Genomic DNA, 20,512 nt, shown 5'->3' with positions numbered 1-20,512 from the left:
TTAAACCTCCCTTTTAAAACAAGATACTAACAGAATCATTGTGGCTTTAATGTCAGTAGGTTTGAGTATTGTGATGAATCTCTGCACTGAAAAAGTTCTGACTAACATTTTTTTTTAAAAATCAGTAAACGGCTCCTATCTATAAAATATTACCGTTTAAAATCTGTCGATTAAACACCAAGAGATGAAGTTTTTAGTTTTATGCTCCCAAACTAAAAAAACCTGAGATAAATGAGGCCTGAAAACATCACAGTTTTGCCATTAAAACTAAATTTCATTTATTCTCTCCACCATGAGCGTTATATTAGCTGAAGTGCTACAATTTAATCAGTTGATTTTATTCTATTGCACGTTTTTATGTAACGCTGTTCATCTTTTGAATCACCTATTAATCCAGGTTCTCTAGTTTTCCTGAAAGCTGCCAATTTAATGTAATGGTGCCATAAAAATAAACTGGATGGCCTGGATTCATGTTGCAGTTGTCATTTTTGCTGTAATGCACATTTCTAGAAACAGTGCACCATTCAAAAGGAGAACTTGGAAGTAACATATAATTAATATATATTGTTTGCAGAGAAGCTGTTTTTCTTTAAACCTTGAAAAAAAAAAAAAAGGCGAGATTCCCTGATTGATTTTAAAATCACACCACTAAACTATTGTCCAACAAATAAAAAAAACATATTTAAACATAATTTTAATTGGAGAAAAGACTATTAAAGATTTTAATTTTATTTATTTCCTAATGGCAGCAACTTTATGCACTTCAAATCTACAGGTTAGAGTTTATTTTTCCAGCTTAAAAAAAGATCCTTATGTTCGGCTCCAACTCTGGCCATTTAGTTTTGATTCCAGATCCTTTAGCGACTCAAACCCCCACAATGCAGCCGTTTAATGCACATGTACCCTGCTAAGAAGCCAGACAGTTACAAATACACCAAAGTCCAGAATTAATAAAATTCCTGGCTGATTACTTTAAGGAATTTGGACATAGTGGGTGGAAGCAATTAATCTGCAATATAAGCAGTTTTTATGATCCAACTCAAATATGTGATTTTTTATTATTTGTTATATCAAAGAGGATTTTTTCTGGAATTAAATATTTTTTTTGATTCTTTTGCTGTCAGTCTGTAATGAATTCATTTCATATAAGCAATGAGCCTTTTAATGATCCAGCTGTAGGGTATTGGTACAGATTAATAGTCCAAATATGCTTTTTTTCTTTACTGTTGGCAGATTATTTCATTTTATTTATTTTTAAAATGTTCATATGCTCCAGTGTGCGACGCCCTAATCGGCGATCATGATTTAAAAGCTTTAAAGTGGGAAATTCAGAAGGAGAAAATAAGAGCGTCGTCCGAGATCATTATGGGAGTGAGAGGATTGTCTTGAGGTACACTGAAGAATAGAAACTAATGCTTTCATGATTTGAGCGATAACTCTGACTTGTGCGCCAACAGCTGATTAAGCAGGAGGGAGACAGAAAAATAAACTTCAATCTGGGCAGTAAACCTGGCCAAAAACATTAAGATGATCAAGGAACCATTATGCATTTAGGTTCTTAGCCAGCTTTCAGCTCAGGCAATTAAAAATAAAAATCTTTCACACTAGAAAAAGTTCTGCTGGTGAACATGAGTGCAGCCTCACTGTGACAGAGCAACATGACAGTCATATAAAATATAGAAAGCTGATCTCCGATCCACAAATCAGCGATTCCCTTTATAACTGAGGCTTCCCTGTGTACAGTTCTCCCAACGGCACCTGAAAGGTCTGCATCTTCACATAAAACAAAGTACAGCCCATGGGACAGGCCTATGCTGACTTTGTCCTTTTCTTCATCCTGTATCCTGATGCATGTGGTGATAAAGTTCTATGTACGGGTATCTGAGTCTTTGCATTATGTGTTTGGATGCATGTGCATCTTTTTTGGTGCCAGGACTCACAGCTGGAGAACTCCAGAGGACAGGAATGCGCATCCATGGGGAAATTATGAAGCTGCAGCTGGCATTCTGCATTGATGGTCATCCTGGACAGAAGGACAGAAAGAAGACTGGATTAGACGAAGGCGTTCATTGCTTTGGATCCTTCGTTTAGCAGACCGTGAAGACCGTTGTGAGTGCACAGGACTCATTAATGCCCTTTTTTTTTTTTTTTGCCCTGGAGAATATGAGGCACTGGCTTGAAACCATATGGTACAGGATCACACTCAATTGCATGGTTGACGGGTAAAATCCCTCAAAATGACAGGAGTGGTTCATCATAAGAACTGAACATGCTTCTTTTCTTCCCCAGTTAGGTCACGGTTCAAAGGCATGTCTGCTTCTGAAAACCGAGGCACTTAGCTATGATCACTTGATGAGTCAATACACCAGATGTCCAGGGGAATCTAGGATAGCTATTTTTTGCCTTTGCAAATCTTTAACCTAGTTTAACCTTATTTTTCTTCATATATCGGTATAAGAGATTTTTTTTTTTGGTAGATATCATTTGTGAAAATAAGACAATAAACACCAGCTTTTTTCTACAGTTTGTTATCCATTGTTGCTTCTTTGTCCTTCGTACAATTTCAAATTAATTGCCTGACTTGGAGCACAAAAGAGGAGTCTCAGCCGAAGCAGGAGGAGGGCTGCCTCGCTCCCCTTGTTTGGAGGTGAACAAATTGCAGATGATGTGCAGACTTGATTTGCATACATGCTCGCTTCCATTCTTGTCAGCTTGGAAATCTAGATTCGGGTGAGACTGAATTAGTTAGAACAGGAAGCAGCGCCGAATGTTAGGAGAGCTGTGCGTTCAAGAAATGACAGTTATGAAAAAAATTGCTCTTTTTATTTTAGTTTGTTTAGAATCCAATAAAATAAGTTTAAAGGAAACAATATTTTTTTCAGTGTATGACAGTCATGCACAGGGAGGAATTTCTTAGAAAGCAGCTCAATATCTTAAAGAACTAATCTTAGTTGAGTTTCTGGTTTATAATTTCTAGCAATCATCGTTAGTTTTAAGTTAGAGTTGTTATCCACACATACAGCTGTATGATGGTACCGATTCCATCCAATGTATTTATTAAGCACTTTAAAAACTCTTGAAGGGATATATATATATATATATATATATATATATATATATATATATATATATATATATATATATATACACATACTTACACACACTACAAAAACACTCAGAGTGCAAGCAGCAAATTTTGCCTCATATTGTGACTTGCATCAATAGCTGAAACTTGCACGTGATCTGGATTAAATCAACAATGTTCCATTTTTTTTGCGTTTTTGTCTTCAGTAAAATACCTCGAGACTTTTTGAGTCCAATGCTGAAGCTGTCAATAGTCACTGGTGCCACCCTCTGGTATAGAGTGGAACTGCTTGTCCTGCATTTAATCAATTGTTCCTTGGCATGAGGGAACCATCTGATATATATGAAAACTGTCCATAACTTTTCAAGTTATTCTGTACAAAAAAAAAAACACAACCTCCTAAAACATAATATAAAAAAAAAAAGGAGCCAAAATGAACATAAAAAATACACTAGAAGGGTCGCATCCCTGATGAACGTTGCTGATGATTAAACTTCTGGATGAGAGGTTAAATTAGTGTTAAAGCAATTTCTTGTTAGTTTAAACACAACAAGATGAAGTTTAACTTAAGGTTTCAATTTGTAGTTTTATGACTCTTCTGTACTTCCGAAAAAAAAAAAAAATTAATAAAGAGTAACTCCTGATTTATTTCATTTTCTTATTCATTCCGTATAGGAAAGTAAAAAAAAAAAACAAAACAAAACAAAAAACCACAAAAAGGGATCATCCAGGAGGTCAAATGAAGGACAAATGGTGAAAATTATATTAAAAGCTATAATTTAACCCCTCAGAAGCTCACATATTAAGCCATAAATTACTTATCGCGGTCCTAATTTATTTAAATTTGGCATTTCAGGAAGCAATAAAAATTCAATACATAGAATCCATATATACGTCAAACAAATTTTAGTAACACTAATTGACGAATAAAAATATCTTCACATACATGCTTTTGTGAATCATTTGAGCCCTTTTCTTCAGACAGAAGGAATGTCATCTTTCTAATATGCGAGGGTAACTTTCTTCTCCCCAAAAGCAACAGTTTCTTAAAGTACGCTCATCGTCAAGTTTAATATTTGCTTTCCCTCGTGCCTCTTAGCTTGCCAACTTCTTTAACTAACACTTACTGGCTACTTCAGTTACATCTGTGAAGCCTGCAAGCTGTTGTTTACATTTTATTGGCTGTTACTGCAAAAAAATAAGGTCAATCAGCATAAGTTAGCGAATTAGGAAAGAGTTGAAATGACTCCAAAGCCTCTGTACAGCTGGAGGGAGCAGCTGTGTTGGGCGATAACCATCTGTCACAACGGGTGACCCTTTCCTATCAAATGTAACGACCGGGTCCATTGTTTGTGCAAAGAGAAAAAGAAGAGTGCAGCTTTAGCTTCTTGATGTTTCGATGCAAAGCAGTTTAGTTTTGGCCCATTTGACCCCTGCTGATAAGAAGCACATTTATAGCTCAGCTCAGAAGGCCATGATCAGTGGTATTAACCTCTACAGCAGCACAAATTATCCCTCTACAATCATAGGTTAGATTCATGCTCCTAATTAGACTATTTTGAGTATTTTAACCTTCTTACATGAAAATGGAAAAAAAGGTTTAGGAAAAAGCTGCATTGCAATAAATAAATGCTTAAACAGAAAAAAAAACAGAAAAGAGACCAAGACCAAGATCTTTCCAAGCAAAGTTATCGCAATGAGATGCAGAAATCTTGGAAAACATTATGCTCATTTAGGACCAGTTTATTCACAACAGCACCTGGAGCGTCCTGACACAGCAGGGGTGGCGCGTCTCCTCCAAGGCCCATGTAAACAAAGCAGAGGTTGTTTGCGCTAGGTGGCCGAGGTTTAGTCATATAGATGCAGGTAAAACAGATCCTCAAGGCATAAAAGCCTGTCAAAGTCTGAGAGTTTGTAAACCCCAAAAGGTTTTAACATTTTAAAAAGAACCTGTCCGCTCAAATTGTCCTTTTTTTCCTTCTCAGTAGCTGCAGACAGCTGGGGTTTTCTCAGTCATAAAGCTGAGCCACCAGACAAATGCAGGACGTGTTGACAAGCTGGAAGAGGGCGTTTTATATTTCTGCTCCGAAGGCAAATAACTGTTTGGTAACAAAAGCAAAGATTCAAATCTTAATACAGAATATGAGATCTACTGCAGAGCGCGCTGTGGATGTGTGGGCGGCCTGTCAAATAAATGTCTGCCGCTGCAGCTGCTGTTTACAACCATCCAAAAAACAACGCTGCATTACTTCCAGCTACAGACAGAATTTTTAAATGCTTTTGTCAACCGGCTTTGAGCATCACTTAGATTGAGATGCACCTTGATTTAAGCATTTTAGAACTAGTTTGAAATAAAACAAAATAAGGATTTATAATCTAATTCCATACTTCAGTAAATAAACTGCAAAATGCGTTCAGAAATATGTCGAGCATAACCATAATACAATTTTATCCTTTCTAGTGCAGCACATCCGTCAGGAGAGTAAAGTTGGGTGGAGTCATAACTGCTCCAATTTAGATGCATCATCTTAAGCAGACTTGCTAGCACTAAAATAAACTATGAAATTTGTCATAAAGTAATAATAACACTTCAGATTTTTTTCAAAGTACATTTTTTGTCATTTAAGTACATTAAAGTTAAAGATGAACTCCTTTGCCTTTCAAGAACTTTATAACAGTGACTATAAAATAAGAGGTGATCATGTACAATTAGGTCTTTTTAATTAATGTAAAATCCTTACTGAAAGAATTTAAGTTTAAGAAATATGGCTAAAATAAACTTAATCTAAAAATGAGAACTAAATCCAACTAACCGGTTTCCAAACTAAGAGAGTTTTGTCAATCCATCCGCAGTCCCATCAGTTTCTGTTAAAAACGTGTTAAGGTCCAACATGCTCACATGACCAGCCATTTTCTCCTGGAGATCTGGTTCGTTTTAAGCCGTTCTTCTCGCTTAGAGACATGTGGACACGAAGGAAAGCGCTACTGATGTTGGCCATCAGAGGTCGATTCAGGATACGACAGCAATTTGGATGCCTTGAGATCTTTCCACATTGGCTTCAGAGTTGAGCATGTATACAGTGCTTCCGGATGAGGCTTAGTGGACTCAAAAAATAGATGGAAAATACAACAATAGCATCTTGCAGAGGTTTATTCAAAAATAAGCAGCTAAGAGAGGCATACAGGTTTGATGAGGAAAAAATGCAGCCATCACAACTGTTGTCCAAACAGGTCGATAACTTCCATCTATATCATTCGGATTCAGCTTTGATGATGGACAAAACCTTTATTTTGATCTTAGATGGGGGACGTGAACTTCTGCAGAACAGCTCAACATCAGAGGTAACCTGGGAGCTGCACCGTATACAGAGATGAACCCTTTACAGACGCTTCTTCCTCTTTGACTCAAAGTTTCACAGCCGTAAATTCTTTCTACTTTTCCTCTGAACTTGAGCTGTCAAAGAGTTTCAACATTCCAACTATTTTAGATGTATTCTTGCAGTTATTGCTTTCACATTCTGAATTTTGACACTCTGGGGCTCGCAGCACTGACCTTTTTATTATTTGTTGATTATTTTTAATTAGTTGGGCCTAAAATTAATGCATTTAATTATGTTGAAAGTAAAAAAAATAATCAAAACAAACATTTATAGTCTTGCATATTCATATATATATATATATTTGTCTAATATATAAGTTTTCATTTTTGCTGCTATAATGAACAAAACAGTGAAACAACCCCAGGAAATAACTTTCCCATTTTGGAGTTTTACAAAAGTTTTAGATCTATGATGAGTGTAGAATAATTTAATTTTGACAAATGCTATATGTAATAGAAATCAATATTTATTTTAATAATATTTGGCCACTTTGGCTCTCCATAAATCCAAGCATGTGTAAATAAATTATTGTAGGTTGGCACCTGAGAAGCTTTATAAATGGTTTGTTTTAAATTACCGCTGAAGACTTGATTTCACCCAGTTTCATCCATTCAAGCTCAAGAACCAAAATACTTTTTCCACCGACAATTTTAATTGAAAAACAAAATATAAATATATAAAGAATATTTTATAATATTTATTCAAATAAAGCCTTTCAATACATGACTGACATACTAACATTATAAACGAAATGCATTCTGCTAATAAAGCTAAGATTTGACTGACAGAAAATAAACACTATTGATATGTTTGTATATTATATGTAATAAATTAAGCATTTGTTTTAAAAAGTACCACCAGAAATAGTTCATTTAGGTACCGTAACACTACTGTAATATGTAGAGAAATGTTCTGGATCCAGATTTCATGAGGAAATTGTTGCATTTTGTATCCGATTGAACTGAATAATGTCTGGTGGCTGTTGCATGTGTTACACTGGATGACCACTTTTACACCAACACTCCAGTGAGATAATTCGGGGCTAAAATAAATTTTCTCATAGTCCTACCCCACAGATTTAAGGAGCACTTCATTTTATTTTATTTTATCATCTTTGCTAAATATGCTGAGGATTCACTGGAAGGGAATTAACAATAGTAAACTCCTCAATCCTGATCTTTGCAGATGTTCATTTCTGCTCGCCTACGCTTTTCAGTTCCTATAAAGTATTTGAGCCTTCATGCTCCATTTTATTTTTTAAGGAGCGGCATTTCAGCCATACTGTATTTTTACACTCATCATTTCTAACAATTTATCTTTACAAACCTTTTTTTCCCCCCCAACTGAGCTTTTTCAACCTTAACATGTCATCAGGGATCTATAGAAGAAGACTCAGATCTTTTTAGTATCCAGGCTTGGTTTGGTCCTAAACTCCTGCTTATTGAGCATCTAATTTTTTATTTTCTCCTTTTTGCTATTGAGTAAATTTCTACACTGTACCAATAAACCAATAAAATCAATCATTCAATATTAGACACACATTGATCATATTTGCTCATGTTAGCATCTCTGGCATGTCTATTTCCCCCCCCAATAGCATTTATGGACATATGTTACTTTCTAAAAAAAAATCAAGACGTAACAATTTGAACAACAACGGTTTTACCTTCAAAATCTGTCTGATAAAACCTGTTTGATAAGAGAACATTTTGCTAATAACTCAGACATTTAAGTTATATAATAAAACATTGATTGTCACTCCTTGCATGTATTTTTGTCTCTTTATATGCAGCACTTTCAAAGTGGTTCAGATAAAAACAGGCTTACTGTAGACACTTTCCTCAGCTCCTGCTGAAGGACAAATGATGAGTGGATTTCTAGCAACTATGCTACCTTTTACTCTCAGACTTTTGTGTCACATACTCCTGGTTTTATCGACTTCATTTCAAAGCATATTTTTGAAGGTTTTTACCTCAGTGTGTAAAGTATCTTTCCATTGTTCCAGATGCGAAGTAGCTGATTTGGAGTCGTTATCCAGTGCGAGTCGGCGTTCTTGGAGTTCCTAAAGATGGTGTCAGGCAGCCAGATCAGGCCGACCATATTGCTGGTTGCAAAGGAGACGGAGAGAAAGGAAACAAGGTGAGAAATCACTGGAGGAGGCTTCTTTGAGACCTCTGTAAAATGAATAAGTCTTCTCAATAGGAGGATCATTAAATGGGAAAATGATGCACAATCAATTTATTCATTTGATTACTGATCTGTGAAAAAGAGAGGAAAATATTTGTCTCAAAAGATATTCTCTGTATGAAAAATTTCAAAAGGTATTGAAGCAGAAGGACTAACTTTTAAACATAAGGAGTCTTATATATCCCTTTTAAAGCTTAATCTCTAATCTTCAGATTACAAATAAAGTGTATTTGCAACAAACAATACCTATTGAGGGTCAGAATCCGCATGCTGCTGCTGTTATACTGCAGACGGGTGTCGACCCAAGACTGTGCAAAGATTATATCGATCTGGTACTCCTGGGGAGAGAAAACAAGAGTCAATATAGTGATCGGACAAGGCTTTTTAGTGAGATGCAAAGACGAAAAGATTTTCAGGAGGAAATGTGTGTGTTCAAACCACTGCTTTGGAGAATTCAGGCGCAAAATGTCCACATCAAAGAAAATCCCTCAGCAGAGCTCATATTACTTAACATATTATGCTTTTGATATGGAAATTTAATTACAGCCTCTCCCAGTCTATTTACTTCAGCATATTTATTATTTATTCATTTTTTTTCTACATCTCAGTCATGACCCTCCGTTTTAATTGTGCAATGTTTTACCGTGAGAACATTGAATCTGAATTTGCTCATTTAGCTGATATTCAATAATTAGACTACTATATGCCCAAAAGGATTTTTGGAGTGGGTGGTTGTCTCTTCCCATAAGCCTTAATTAGAATTCTTGAAAGTGTTGTTCTGAAAGCATTGTTTTACAAAGAGCTAAATGTAAGCAAACACTCATCTGCCTTGACACGCTGGTAGAAACCCCACATACTGCTCAGCAGCACTTTTTTTATTTTTATATATTAATCAACCTCGTGTTTCTTTGGATATTTTCATTTTTTAAAACACAATTGGGAACAGAGCTTTTTAAATTTTCTAATCTAGAAGGAAAAAATGAAACTAAGCCATTTAAAATACTTTACACACTTTATGCGAAGTCTGAGACATGTTGCCTGAAAGAGCAGCTACCACTGCAGGTACTCTGGTTGGAAAATATCACAACAATCAGATTTGTATCAAACACCACACTGTGTTTGACAACTACAGCAGTCTCTGAATTATTAAACCTGCTGAATAGAAAAAAAAGAGCTTGCATTTGTAAATCAGTTGTGGTCTGAGGAACGGCTGACAGCTGAACAGACCAAGCTTTTACTGCTGTAGGTGAGCTAAAGATGCAGTGCCTTACGAAAGTATTCGGCCCCCTTGAACCTTTCAACCTTTTGCACATTTCGGGCTTCAAACAAAGATATAAATTGTAATTTTAGATGAAGAATTAACAACAAGTGGGGCACAATCATAACCTGCAGCCAGATTTATATGTAAAGAACGGAATTTAAGTTCTACGTCATCAGTCTGTCCGTGAAAAGGAGGGACATTTAGTACAATACTTTGAGCTGATTGGGTGACGTGCCACCTAGTATCCGCCTTCCATAATACGTTTTCAGCCAATCGTGGCAGTAAATCGTGATGTTTCAGACGTGTGACAGGAATGACCGGTGGGACGTGTTTACTGAAATGTAGACCATTATTTATGGAGGAGTCATGTCATCCTGCAATGATTTATGTAGAATTTGGAAGATAAACCCTGTTCATAAAAAACATATTAAGCAACACAAAGTTGATTTTTGAACTTCATCAACCCTCAAATGAAAAAAACTTTGCAAGGACAATTGGACTAGGGATGCAACTTGTCAGAGGATGAATCAAAATCGTTGTAAATATGCAAGTCATGTTTTTGACAGTTGGAGAGAATGAGGCAGACTTTCCCATTTTAAAGAAATAGAAAGAGCCTGAAAAGAAGATTACAGGTGAAGCATCATCTTCTGGTAAACGGAGGATAGAGTTTACTCCATCTAAAATTCTGAGGTCTATTAAAACCAAGTCAAATTTAGTATTGACAGGTGAGTCCTCCAGCAAAGCCATGTTTTTAATGCCCTGGCGAGGCCCTTCTGACATTCCCAGTCATTCCCACATTTTCCGCCCCAAAAAAACACCGCTGGCATGTCATTCGTCCGACTTCCTGGTTGTCACGAGACGGACGTGTTAGCGGGAGTCTTTCAAGATGGATTTGTTGTGAGACTGAAAACTTAGATCTCGCAACAATCCAGCTTGCAGAGCAAGGTCAACACAATCATGAACTAGAACAAAATTCATTGGATATTTGAAAAAAAAACTAACTGTGGGGTGAGTAAAATTATTCCGCCCCTTTACTTTCAGAGCAGCAAACTCTTTCCAGAAGTTCAGTGAGGATCTTTGAATAATAAAATGTTGACCTAAATAACTTATAATGATAAATAGAATCCAGCTGTGTGTAATCAAGTCTCCATATAAATGCACCTGCTCTGTGATCGTCTCAGAGGTCTGTTTAAAGAGCAGAGACCATCAGGTCCGAGATACTGTTGTGGAGAAGTTTAAAGCCAGATTTGCATACAAAAAGATTTCCCAAGCATTAGACATCTAACAGAGCAATTTGCAAGGGATAATATTGAAATGGAAGGATTATCAGACAAGTGTGAATCTACAAAGACTCGGCTGTCCCTCTTAACTTTCAGCTAAAACAAGGAGAAGACTGATCAGAGATGCAGCCAAGAGGCCCATGATCAGTCTGGATGAAATCAGTCGTATACTGCACAAATCTGGCCTTTATAGAAGAAAGCCATTTCTTAAAGATATCCATAGAAAGTTTTGTTTAACTGGGAGACACAGCAGACATGTGGAAGAAGGTGCTCGGTGCAGATGAAGCCAAAATCTACCTTTTTGGCAACAATGCAAAAGATTGTTTGGTGTAAAAGCAGCACAGCACACCCACTGTCAAACATGTTGGTGGCAGCATCATGGTTTGGGCCTGCTTTTTTTCAGCAGGGACAGGGAAGATGGTTAAAATTGATGGGAAGATGGATGGAGCCAAATTCAGGACCATTCCGGAAGAAAACAAGTCAGCAAAAGACCCAAGACTGGGATGGAGATTTAGCTTGCAACAAGACAATGATCCAAAGCCTAAAGCAAAATCTACAACGTAATGGTTCAGAAATAATTATATCCAGGTGTTAGAATGGCCAAGTCAAAGTCTAGACCTGGATCCAAATGAGAATCTGTGGAAAGAACTAAAAACTGCAGTTCATAATTGCTCTCCATCCAACCTCACCGAGACATAGTGCAGCTGTTGCAACTGATGCAACAAAATATTAATTCAAGGGGGCTGAATAATTTTGCACACCCAGTTTCTCAGTCTTTTGTTTGTTAAAAAGGGTTTTAAATATCCAATAAATCTTGTTCCACTTTATGATTGTGTCCTACTTGTTGTGGATTCTTTACAAAAAAAAGACATTTAATATCTTTATGTTTGAAGCCTGAAATGTGGTCGAAATGGTCGAAAGTTTAAATGGGGTCGAATACTTTTTCAAGGCACTATAGAACACCTCAAAGACCAATTCTGTTAATCATGTTTCCCTGCATAGTAGAAATATATGTTATTTAAAAGAATAGTAAAACTAAGATTAATGCCCAACTTAAAGAAATAAAAAAATAAAAAATTAAATTCTCCAGGAGATGAAACTGAAAGCTTCTCTAGTTTAAGGTAGGTTTTAAAGTTCAAAGTTTAGAAAAGATATACCATCCAGATAAGGGAGAAAGGCATTATTGACTCATAGGAATGGAAGTGGTCAAAAACACCCTACAGAAGACATTGTGGCAGCGGCTATCAGGGTTCAGGTTGCCACAATAAGGAACATACGCACTGCTGAAGGTCTGTGCACCTAATGCTACGTTCAGACTGCACGCCATTGAAGCAGCTGGTTTAAATGCATGGTCAATGGTTGACGCACATCAAGGCACAGCAAAAGGTTCTGCAGTGCGTTTTGAGCAGCGGGAGCAACACATCTAGAGTTTCTAAGCATCTCAGGTGCGTGACGGTCTTCACAAGCAGCAGCTGCTGGTGTTGGAAAAATTTAACTTTTGCTGCTCATATGCCACATCAACCAATCAGATAAGCTGATCTTGGAGCTGACAGGGAGACCGAAACAGCACTGCTGATTGCTATGATTTTTCCTATGAAACAGTTTATTAACGCCTGTGTTAAATTAAAATGTTGAAACCTGCTGGTAAAATATGTTCGCATTTGACATTCTGGCATGTGTGTTTTGCATTATCTACATTAAAAACTGCTAACATCCACTTCCAGCTGCCACGAACAGCAGTGGAAAACCCAAAAGTTGCTGGGCCAGAGGCAGCTGCTGCTGTGGATTTCCAGTGACAGCGCACAGCCAGTCTACGGGGGTTTTGTGCTGGTCCGACAGCGAAATAATATTTTAAGCCAGAATCATAATCTTGATGTACTGATGGCACAGATGATGCTTTAAGGTGGACATTCTCACTTAAAAACATATTAAAACGACTTTTTACACACTGATTACAGCAAATATAGCAAAGCCGCCCTCTGCCATTGGACACAGGAGCATCAGGCGCATCTGGACACACTTTACTGAATGTGCTTCAGGAGTGTAAAAGATGCTCCTGAGGCGCGTTGGACCTTTGTGTGTACAAGCATTAGAAATTAAACAGGAGACGCTTTTTTTGCTGCTTCAATCAGGCATCAAAATCAGAGCAATACCTGAATTCTCAGATTGTCTATTTGCATGAATGTCAACATGAATCCATGTCAGACTCGTGAACAGTTTAGTCAGTTGAAGTTTAAAAACTTGACTGTGACTTCCAATCAGAAGAGTCTAGATATAATATTTTCTTTCCCATTTATTGCATAAATCCTGTCATATCCTTATGTTAAAAGAAAGGAGACATTTTAGAGTTACGCTCACAGGCTTGAAACTTCACCTGGACTAGGAATAAAATTATGAACAATGACCGATATTTTTTTTTTTCTTCAGCTGGAAAAAAAAAAAAAGTAATGTGAAGAACTAAAGGATTCCTTTTTGCATTAATATGGTGTGAAGGCAGGTTTGACCACGCTTGCATGAATCTCCACGTGACCAACAACTACTCAGAGCTTAGCCCCTCCCTGCCCCCAGAATGCCACCAGAGCAGCAAAGCGTAGAAGCAAAAGGTCAACAAGTCTAAGTTCTCTTACTAACAGCATTATAAAGTAACTTCTCCCAAACACATGTTCCTCTGAAAGGTAAAGCTGTTTTGCTGTGCAATTGCAGCGTAAAAAAGGACTGGTGGAGACATTGCTTGTTACACATCTTATTTTGTCCCACAATACTGTGCTGAGCAGCACACCCTGTGGTGAAACCTTGGTTATAACTCTTTATGAATTGACCCACAAACAGGATTAAAGTTTGGAGTCTGTAATGTTGCTTTGGACTTTAGTTTAGAGACTTTACTTTAGTTTGGGGATAGACTTGAGCATTACTTGGGGGAGAAAAGCAATTTTCTTAAAATTTCAGTCTGAAATCTTTTGTCTTAGGCCAAACTTTGAGTTGGAATGTAATACTTCAGAGTAGAAAGACTGGGGGGAAACATAAGGACTTGAGACTTTTCAAGGACTTGGGATAAAACTATACATGATACCCAACCTTAAAGATGAGACTAGGGCTTAGACATTAATCGGATTATTGGTTATTAAAATAATCATCAACTACTTTAGTAATAGATTAATAGTTAGCTGGAGTATAGAGACTCATAAAAGTGCCTTTAGCTGACAGAGCAACTCAGAGCAGTAATTATATCAAAATTGTAATAAAAAATATAAATATTTTGCAATTAAAATTAAAGAATAAATAAATAAATGTCAATATGCTCTATTCAGAACTCCTCAAGTGGAAAAACTTTAGTTTCTCATGGTTAATCGATTTGTAAAATAATCGTTAGTTGGAGCCCTAGGCCAGACCCATTTTTTCCTCCATTCTTTCTGCCCCAGTCTTAAATAATTGTGACAATTAAAAGTTAAATAGCAAGAACTAATTTTGCTAACGGTCGTTCTATTCCTTTTCGCTTTTTGTGGGGAATCAAAAAAAGAATGCCTTGAAATATTTGTCAATGATGGTTTTGGCCTCAATAGGTCTAAACTTAGTCTTGAAAGAACCAGTCTTGACTCCATTCCTGTAGGGAAAAACTAGACTTGACATTAACCTGGGAAGAACTGAAACTATCAATCAAAATCTGTCAATGTAAAATAAGTACTACCTTCTGAACCACAGAGGAAAATGATTGATTTGGTTTCGACTTCAGATCTAAAAGGGTCCTGTAAGTTACAGAGTGACACCGAATAGTTACTTAAAAAGGTCTGGAGTTTTTTAGTTTGTCCAATTATAGAGGACATTTATAACAAAAATTAATGTGGCTACAAATGTTGCTGTACCATAATGCTAAGATTCCTATTTCAAAATGTTTTTTTGCTGGTACTTAAGCTCATCTCTTCAATTATTAATTAAGGATTCAGCATAGCCTACAAGTACCTTACAGGCAGTATATTAATAACTGAAACCCTCCCCTGGCATACTCTCATTTGCCTCTATGCACGTATGATTTCATAACTCCCATCCCCTTTAAATTATCTGCCTTTTGGCTTTAAGGCCTTAGTTTTCTGCTGGGTAGTGTCACCACCATCAGTCCTTACAGTCCTTATATTCAGAGTTTACCCTTATTAATATCTATACAAAAAAAAAACAAAAAAAAAAAACAAAAAAAACAGAGGAACTGAAACTCATATTCAAGAGAATTAAAAAAGCTATCAGTCTCTAAACTTTGACTCATCTGTTAAAAGACGTGTTCAAAATGGTCAGAGCTTCAGTTGGACGGCCTTTACATGGTATTCTCTTGATGCACACTTTAGTTGTAAGGTCAGACTCCACCAAGTCTTTCTCAAGTCTTTGCTGATATGAATATCAATTCAGGGTCTATTATGATCTAGTGATACAGAGTCCTGCCCTTCTTTGCTGGCTTTCCACTGATAACAAGGACGTTTTGTAATTATCTTACAATTTTTTCTGCAGGAAAGATTTCTCTTTTTCTTTTTTTTCTTTTTTAAAGCCATGAAAAGTCTGTAAAAGTTCATTAATTGCAGGAATTTTCATTTTTATTGATAATACCATTTCAACCATTGGCTTTTTTCCTAAAGTTTCTCATTTATTTAAACCTTTAACTTAAATTAAAAAGAAAAATCCTGACCTGTTCTTGTTGAGACAATATTTTGGGGGGACAACATTATTATTTTGATAATTCATCATCATCATCATAATCAGGAAATCATCAAGTGTTTCCCTTCATGAAAAATAAATCTCACTGCTGTTCCCAAATTAGGTTTTCTGCTTTAGCTGATTCTGCTTGGAAAGAACATGACAAGGCACTGAAGATGGTCCATTATTTATGGCCATTACACACAAAAATTCAGTGTGGTCTTGGTAGATATCTGATTAAAGTCAACTGAACTAGGTCTAATGCTCCCCTTGGGATCCATGTCAGCATGAGAGCTAAAGAAGGCTTCTAGTTACAGTAGGGTCACTTTCAACAAACAAAATAATGCACCAAAGACCTGTTTATGAGCTTATAGTGTGCTGCTAAACTATTCACACCTGTTAAACTTAAGTTTATATAGTTTTGACGTAAAATACTTTTCATTTTAAGGACCGACAAAGAATGGAGAAGAAATACATAAAACATTTTAAAGAAAACTTTAAAGAATGGGATCCATTTATGCAGAGCTCCATTTACTGTGAAACCCGGTCACCAAATCCAGTTCATAATTTTACGATTCTAAGTTCTTCGTCTTTATGCAAAGTCTCCAACTTTTTCCAGTTACAGTAGTTCTATATTTAGCTCCAGTTATTAGCTCCGGACTCTTATTCCGCTACAGCATTTTAAATCACTATTGAAAACCGCTTGCACAGAGAATTGTAACTGTTTTTCTAGAGTCTAGTTTATGATTGATATTATGTCGTTCTGTGTTTTTATATGTCTTACTGTACTGCTGCCTCTTGGCCAGGTCTCCCTCGAAAAAGAGATTTTATCTTAAGGGACTTCCTGGTAAAATAAAGGTGTTAAAGAAAAATGATTATTTTTTAGACTTTATTACAGTTAATCTTATGGCATGTGTAAACACTCTCACTTGAACATATTTCTTAATTTTGAACAAGGCTGTGTTAATGATTTAAAACTACTAATGGGTAAGTATTCAAAGCACAGGAGGCCCCCCGCATTCCACAAGCTGTCTGTGAGAGCTTATCTTGTGTTTTATGACTTTAGGAATTCTAGATGCCAGGACAAGCTTTCCGCCTTTTCTTGTTAAAACAAAGAAGCAAATGACCCCAGATGTTTGCAGTAAATAAGGGGAAGCCCTAGCAGTGTCAGAGATGGCGTTTGGTTGGAGGACCGAGGGCCAGCCCCTTTTTGAATGGATTAGATACAAGAGGATAAAGCTTTCTAAATAGAAGAAAAAGATCAGATTTGCCCTTGCAACTCTCCAAAGATGTCTCTGTACTCTTTGCTTTCTTTCCTCCTATGTCAGGTAATGGAATGTATGTCTCTGTTGTTCTGCAGTTTCTGGTGTAGGTTTGTGCATTGTCTTATTTCTAAAGTGTATGCATTGTCTTATATTGGATTAAACTCTGTAATTCTGTGACGTCAACACGCAATGTTGGTTTTATTACCAAACGCAGCTCGCCGAGTGGACCTGGGGAAGGGAAGAATCAGAAGCCAATCTTTTTCCAAAGTTAACTATGTTAGAATATTTTCTTCCTTTACAAAGGTTAAATGAAAAAAAAAAAAAAAAAAAAAATCCAAACTCAAAAGGTGTTCCCTTCCCTTCTCAGACAGCAATCCCACAGCATGATACTGCTGCTACAGTTCCCTCAATTCTTTTGCGATGTCAGTTTTTTTTTAATGTAGACCTAAATGGTCAGTTTCATTCCCATTACTAAAACTGTTATTCACACAGATCATTTCCTGCTTCATTTTTGGCTATATTGATAAATTATAGCCATTTGAAAATTATTATAATTTTTATTACCATATTTTTCCATCAATGCCAGGTTTGTGGACAATAAAACGATTTCTTGCCACCATCTGAACTTCAGGACACTGCAGCTTTGGTGTTACCAGGAGCTATTTGCTGCTTCTTGTTGTTGTTGTTCTTCTTTTCTAGCTGGTCGGTTAGAATGAAGACTCCATGTCTTAAAAGCTTAATAGCAATGCTCTTAAAATGTATAGATAATAAACAAAAAGTGTTTAGTGAGGAGTTGTGTTATTTGGTCTGCATTGTATCATCTACCAGACATATTTTTTTTAAATCTTCTAGATAAATCAGAAACTACAATTTCGTTTCATCCGACCAAAGCACCTCCTTCCTTTTGCATTTTCTACCTGAAAGTAGGATTTCTTATGTGTTTCTCTTAAAAAAAGCTGTCCTCATCAGTCATAAAGTCTTAATTCCTTGAGTACATGAATTTACAGTTTTCCTGGTGAGGGATGAGCTTAGGATCTTTACACTTCCTCCATTGTAAAATATACCGCTTTTAAGGCATTAACGACTATAGTATCAACATTTTTGCTCTGTTCCTTCGTCTTCAAGATCCTGATTGTTCACAGATGTTCCAAAGGTAGCATTCATACTGTTGGTCTAGTCCAGTAATCAGAAAAGTGGTCTAAAAAAAAAAAAAGACTAATGGAGCTTCTGTTGCCACTTTGGTACTTTCAGGTTTTCTTCCCCTCCTTCTCAAATGTACTGTTATGTAACGTCCCATATTTCCGCTTCTGGTACGCTTGTCCAACATGCACTCAAACTGCAAGTGGACCACTTTTATCTGGATAAATCCTGTCCTGGATTCCCAAAGCTTTGGTGTCAAAATATTTGTCAGAAACCTCAGAGGACCTCAAAGATCACAGCCTTTAAACAAATTTATATACACTTAACGGAATCCATTTAGTAATAATTTGACTCCTAAAGGTGGTTAGTTGCACTGAATTAACTTTATGTGTAAGAATCCACTACAGTACAAACTATATTAATTTATTAAGTCAAATAAATTTGAAAATTCATGTATTTTATTCAACTACCACATTAATACAAATCTTTGTCTTTGTCTATTGGATGAAAACCTAATGAAAAACATTTTTAGATTCATCATATTGCATAGTGCTGTACAAGGGCTGGTTGAATGCACATTAGCATGTTTTCCTCTGCAATTATTTCAGCCTTCAACATTTTTTATAATGCATGACATTTTTTATAGTGTAGCCTTGCAAAGACTTTTCAAAAGCAGTTCATTAGTGTTTTCAGAGCTAGCAAACCTTCATCTAATGAAAAATACATCATCTTCATGCAAGCGGTAAGATGAATTTATGACTGTTAGGATAATAAAGGTTCCGGGGCCAATCTTATATCCAGTGTTTCCTTCAAAGAATATGAAAGCATGGATTTGACAAATTGCACTAAAAGAACACCTTTTAGGGTCTCTGAACAAATGTCTGAGTGGAAAACAAAACGTTTCTCTTGAAGGAGAAACCAGCCAGTGTCATGATGCGATATTCATTATTAAAGTGAAAAGGATGCAGACGAGTCATGTCTGACTTCATTAGCCAGGCTCTTCCTGCGTCACAACAAATCACTTTGTCCTTATCCTGTCTCAAAATTTTTAGATGAGGTTGCTAAATCCTCACTAGACACAAATCTCATCTTTCATCCAGATTCCTGCAGCATAGAGCCAGGTGTACCACGTTGGCATGTATATTCATGATCCACAGCCCTAAAAGTAGGCATTTAGACATTTGGATTAGCTGTGACAGGACTCTCACGATTTCTATTCCATCCATTTTCTCCTGCTTAGTCCTTCTCAGGGCCGCAGTGGAGCCAGTGCCCATCTCATCAATACAGAAACACAACAAAGACACACAACCATGCACACACCCAGAGACAACTAAGGACAATGCAGAGAAGCCAATTAGCCTAACAGTCATGTTTTTGGACTGTGAGAGGAAGCCGGAGTACCCGGAGAGAACCCATGCATGCACGGGGAGAACATGCACACCATGTAGAAAGACCCAGGGGCCCAGAATTAAACCCAGAACTTTCTTACCGCAAGCCAACAGTGCTAACCACTGTATCACCATGCAGCTGCATGATTACCAATCTTTAACTAAATAATTACTGTGATACATCCATTCGTCACTACTTGAAGTGGATTCATGAAGGTTTAAAATAATAAAGGTAGCATATCAGTCCATGGTCACATGGTCTTGCTGCGGGCAGATACAGCAACCACTCCATAGAGCCAAAGCCTAATAGCAATTTTTTAAAGAAATTTAAACTCTTTATTCTTCGTTATCTGTCTTTATGCCTTTGATAGGCAAATAGCCAAATGTTGATAGGCAAATAGACTTCTTTTCTCCACGTTTTGAGACCTGAAAGCACTTTGGAAGTTATAGTTTTTAAAGAATCCAGCTCCTACTAGAGAAATTTTATTTAAATCCAAGATATTTTAGTTTGTAAAATCATTGCACTTATTTTTATTAATGAAATATGAAATCACCAACCCTGATACAACAAGTCATTTCAATTATGTTTCACTCTATTTTTGAATTTTAAATAGAGCCCTTCTTTCCCAGTATGTCTAAATAGATGTTTTTCTGCAAGGTGCAGATGAAGATTAGATTTATTTCTTCTATATATCTTTTTAACAATGTCACACGGCTATGATGTGATCATTTAAAGCCCGTCGAGGCAGGTGCATCCATCTAGTGGCTTTTAGTCCGAGGAAGGGCGTTTGGCAGTTGCGACGGATCTTGATGCATGATCGGGGCAGACGGACGAGATGGTAATAAATG

The 20,512-nt window shown here is 36.6% G+C and overlaps 1 protein-coding gene across 1 annotated transcript in view; it reads right to left on the bottom strand.

The window, feature by feature from the left end:
* The window catches only part of LOC119785700 (gamma-aminobutyric acid receptor subunit gamma-3-like), a 156,138-nt gene that overhangs the window by 52,448 nt on the left and 83,178 nt on the right, over nt 1-20,512 (bottom strand). The window contains exons 4-6 of the mRNA XM_038288497.1: nt 8,899-8,990; nt 8,438-8,569; nt 1,941-2,023 (exon numbers count right to left, since the gene is read on the bottom strand). Of these exons, the coding sequence (XP_038144425.1) occupies nt 1,941-2,023; nt 8,438-8,569; nt 8,899-8,990 (307 nt within the window). The remainder of the gene's footprint in view (nt 1-1,940; nt 2,024-8,437; nt 8,570-8,898; nt 8,991-20,512) is intronic.

Source organism: Cyprinodon tularosa, unplaced genomic scaffold (assembly GCF_016077235.1).
Source record: "Cyprinodon tularosa strain WSP-4 unplaced genomic scaffold, ASM1607723v1 ctg1, whole genome shotgun sequence".
Lineage (NCBI taxonomy): Eukaryota > Metazoa > Chordata > Actinopteri > Cyprinodontiformes > Cyprinodontidae > Cyprinodon > Cyprinodon tularosa.
The sequence above is the reverse complement of the archived record's forward strand: the minus strand, read 5'-3'. Positions and strand labels throughout refer to the sequence as shown.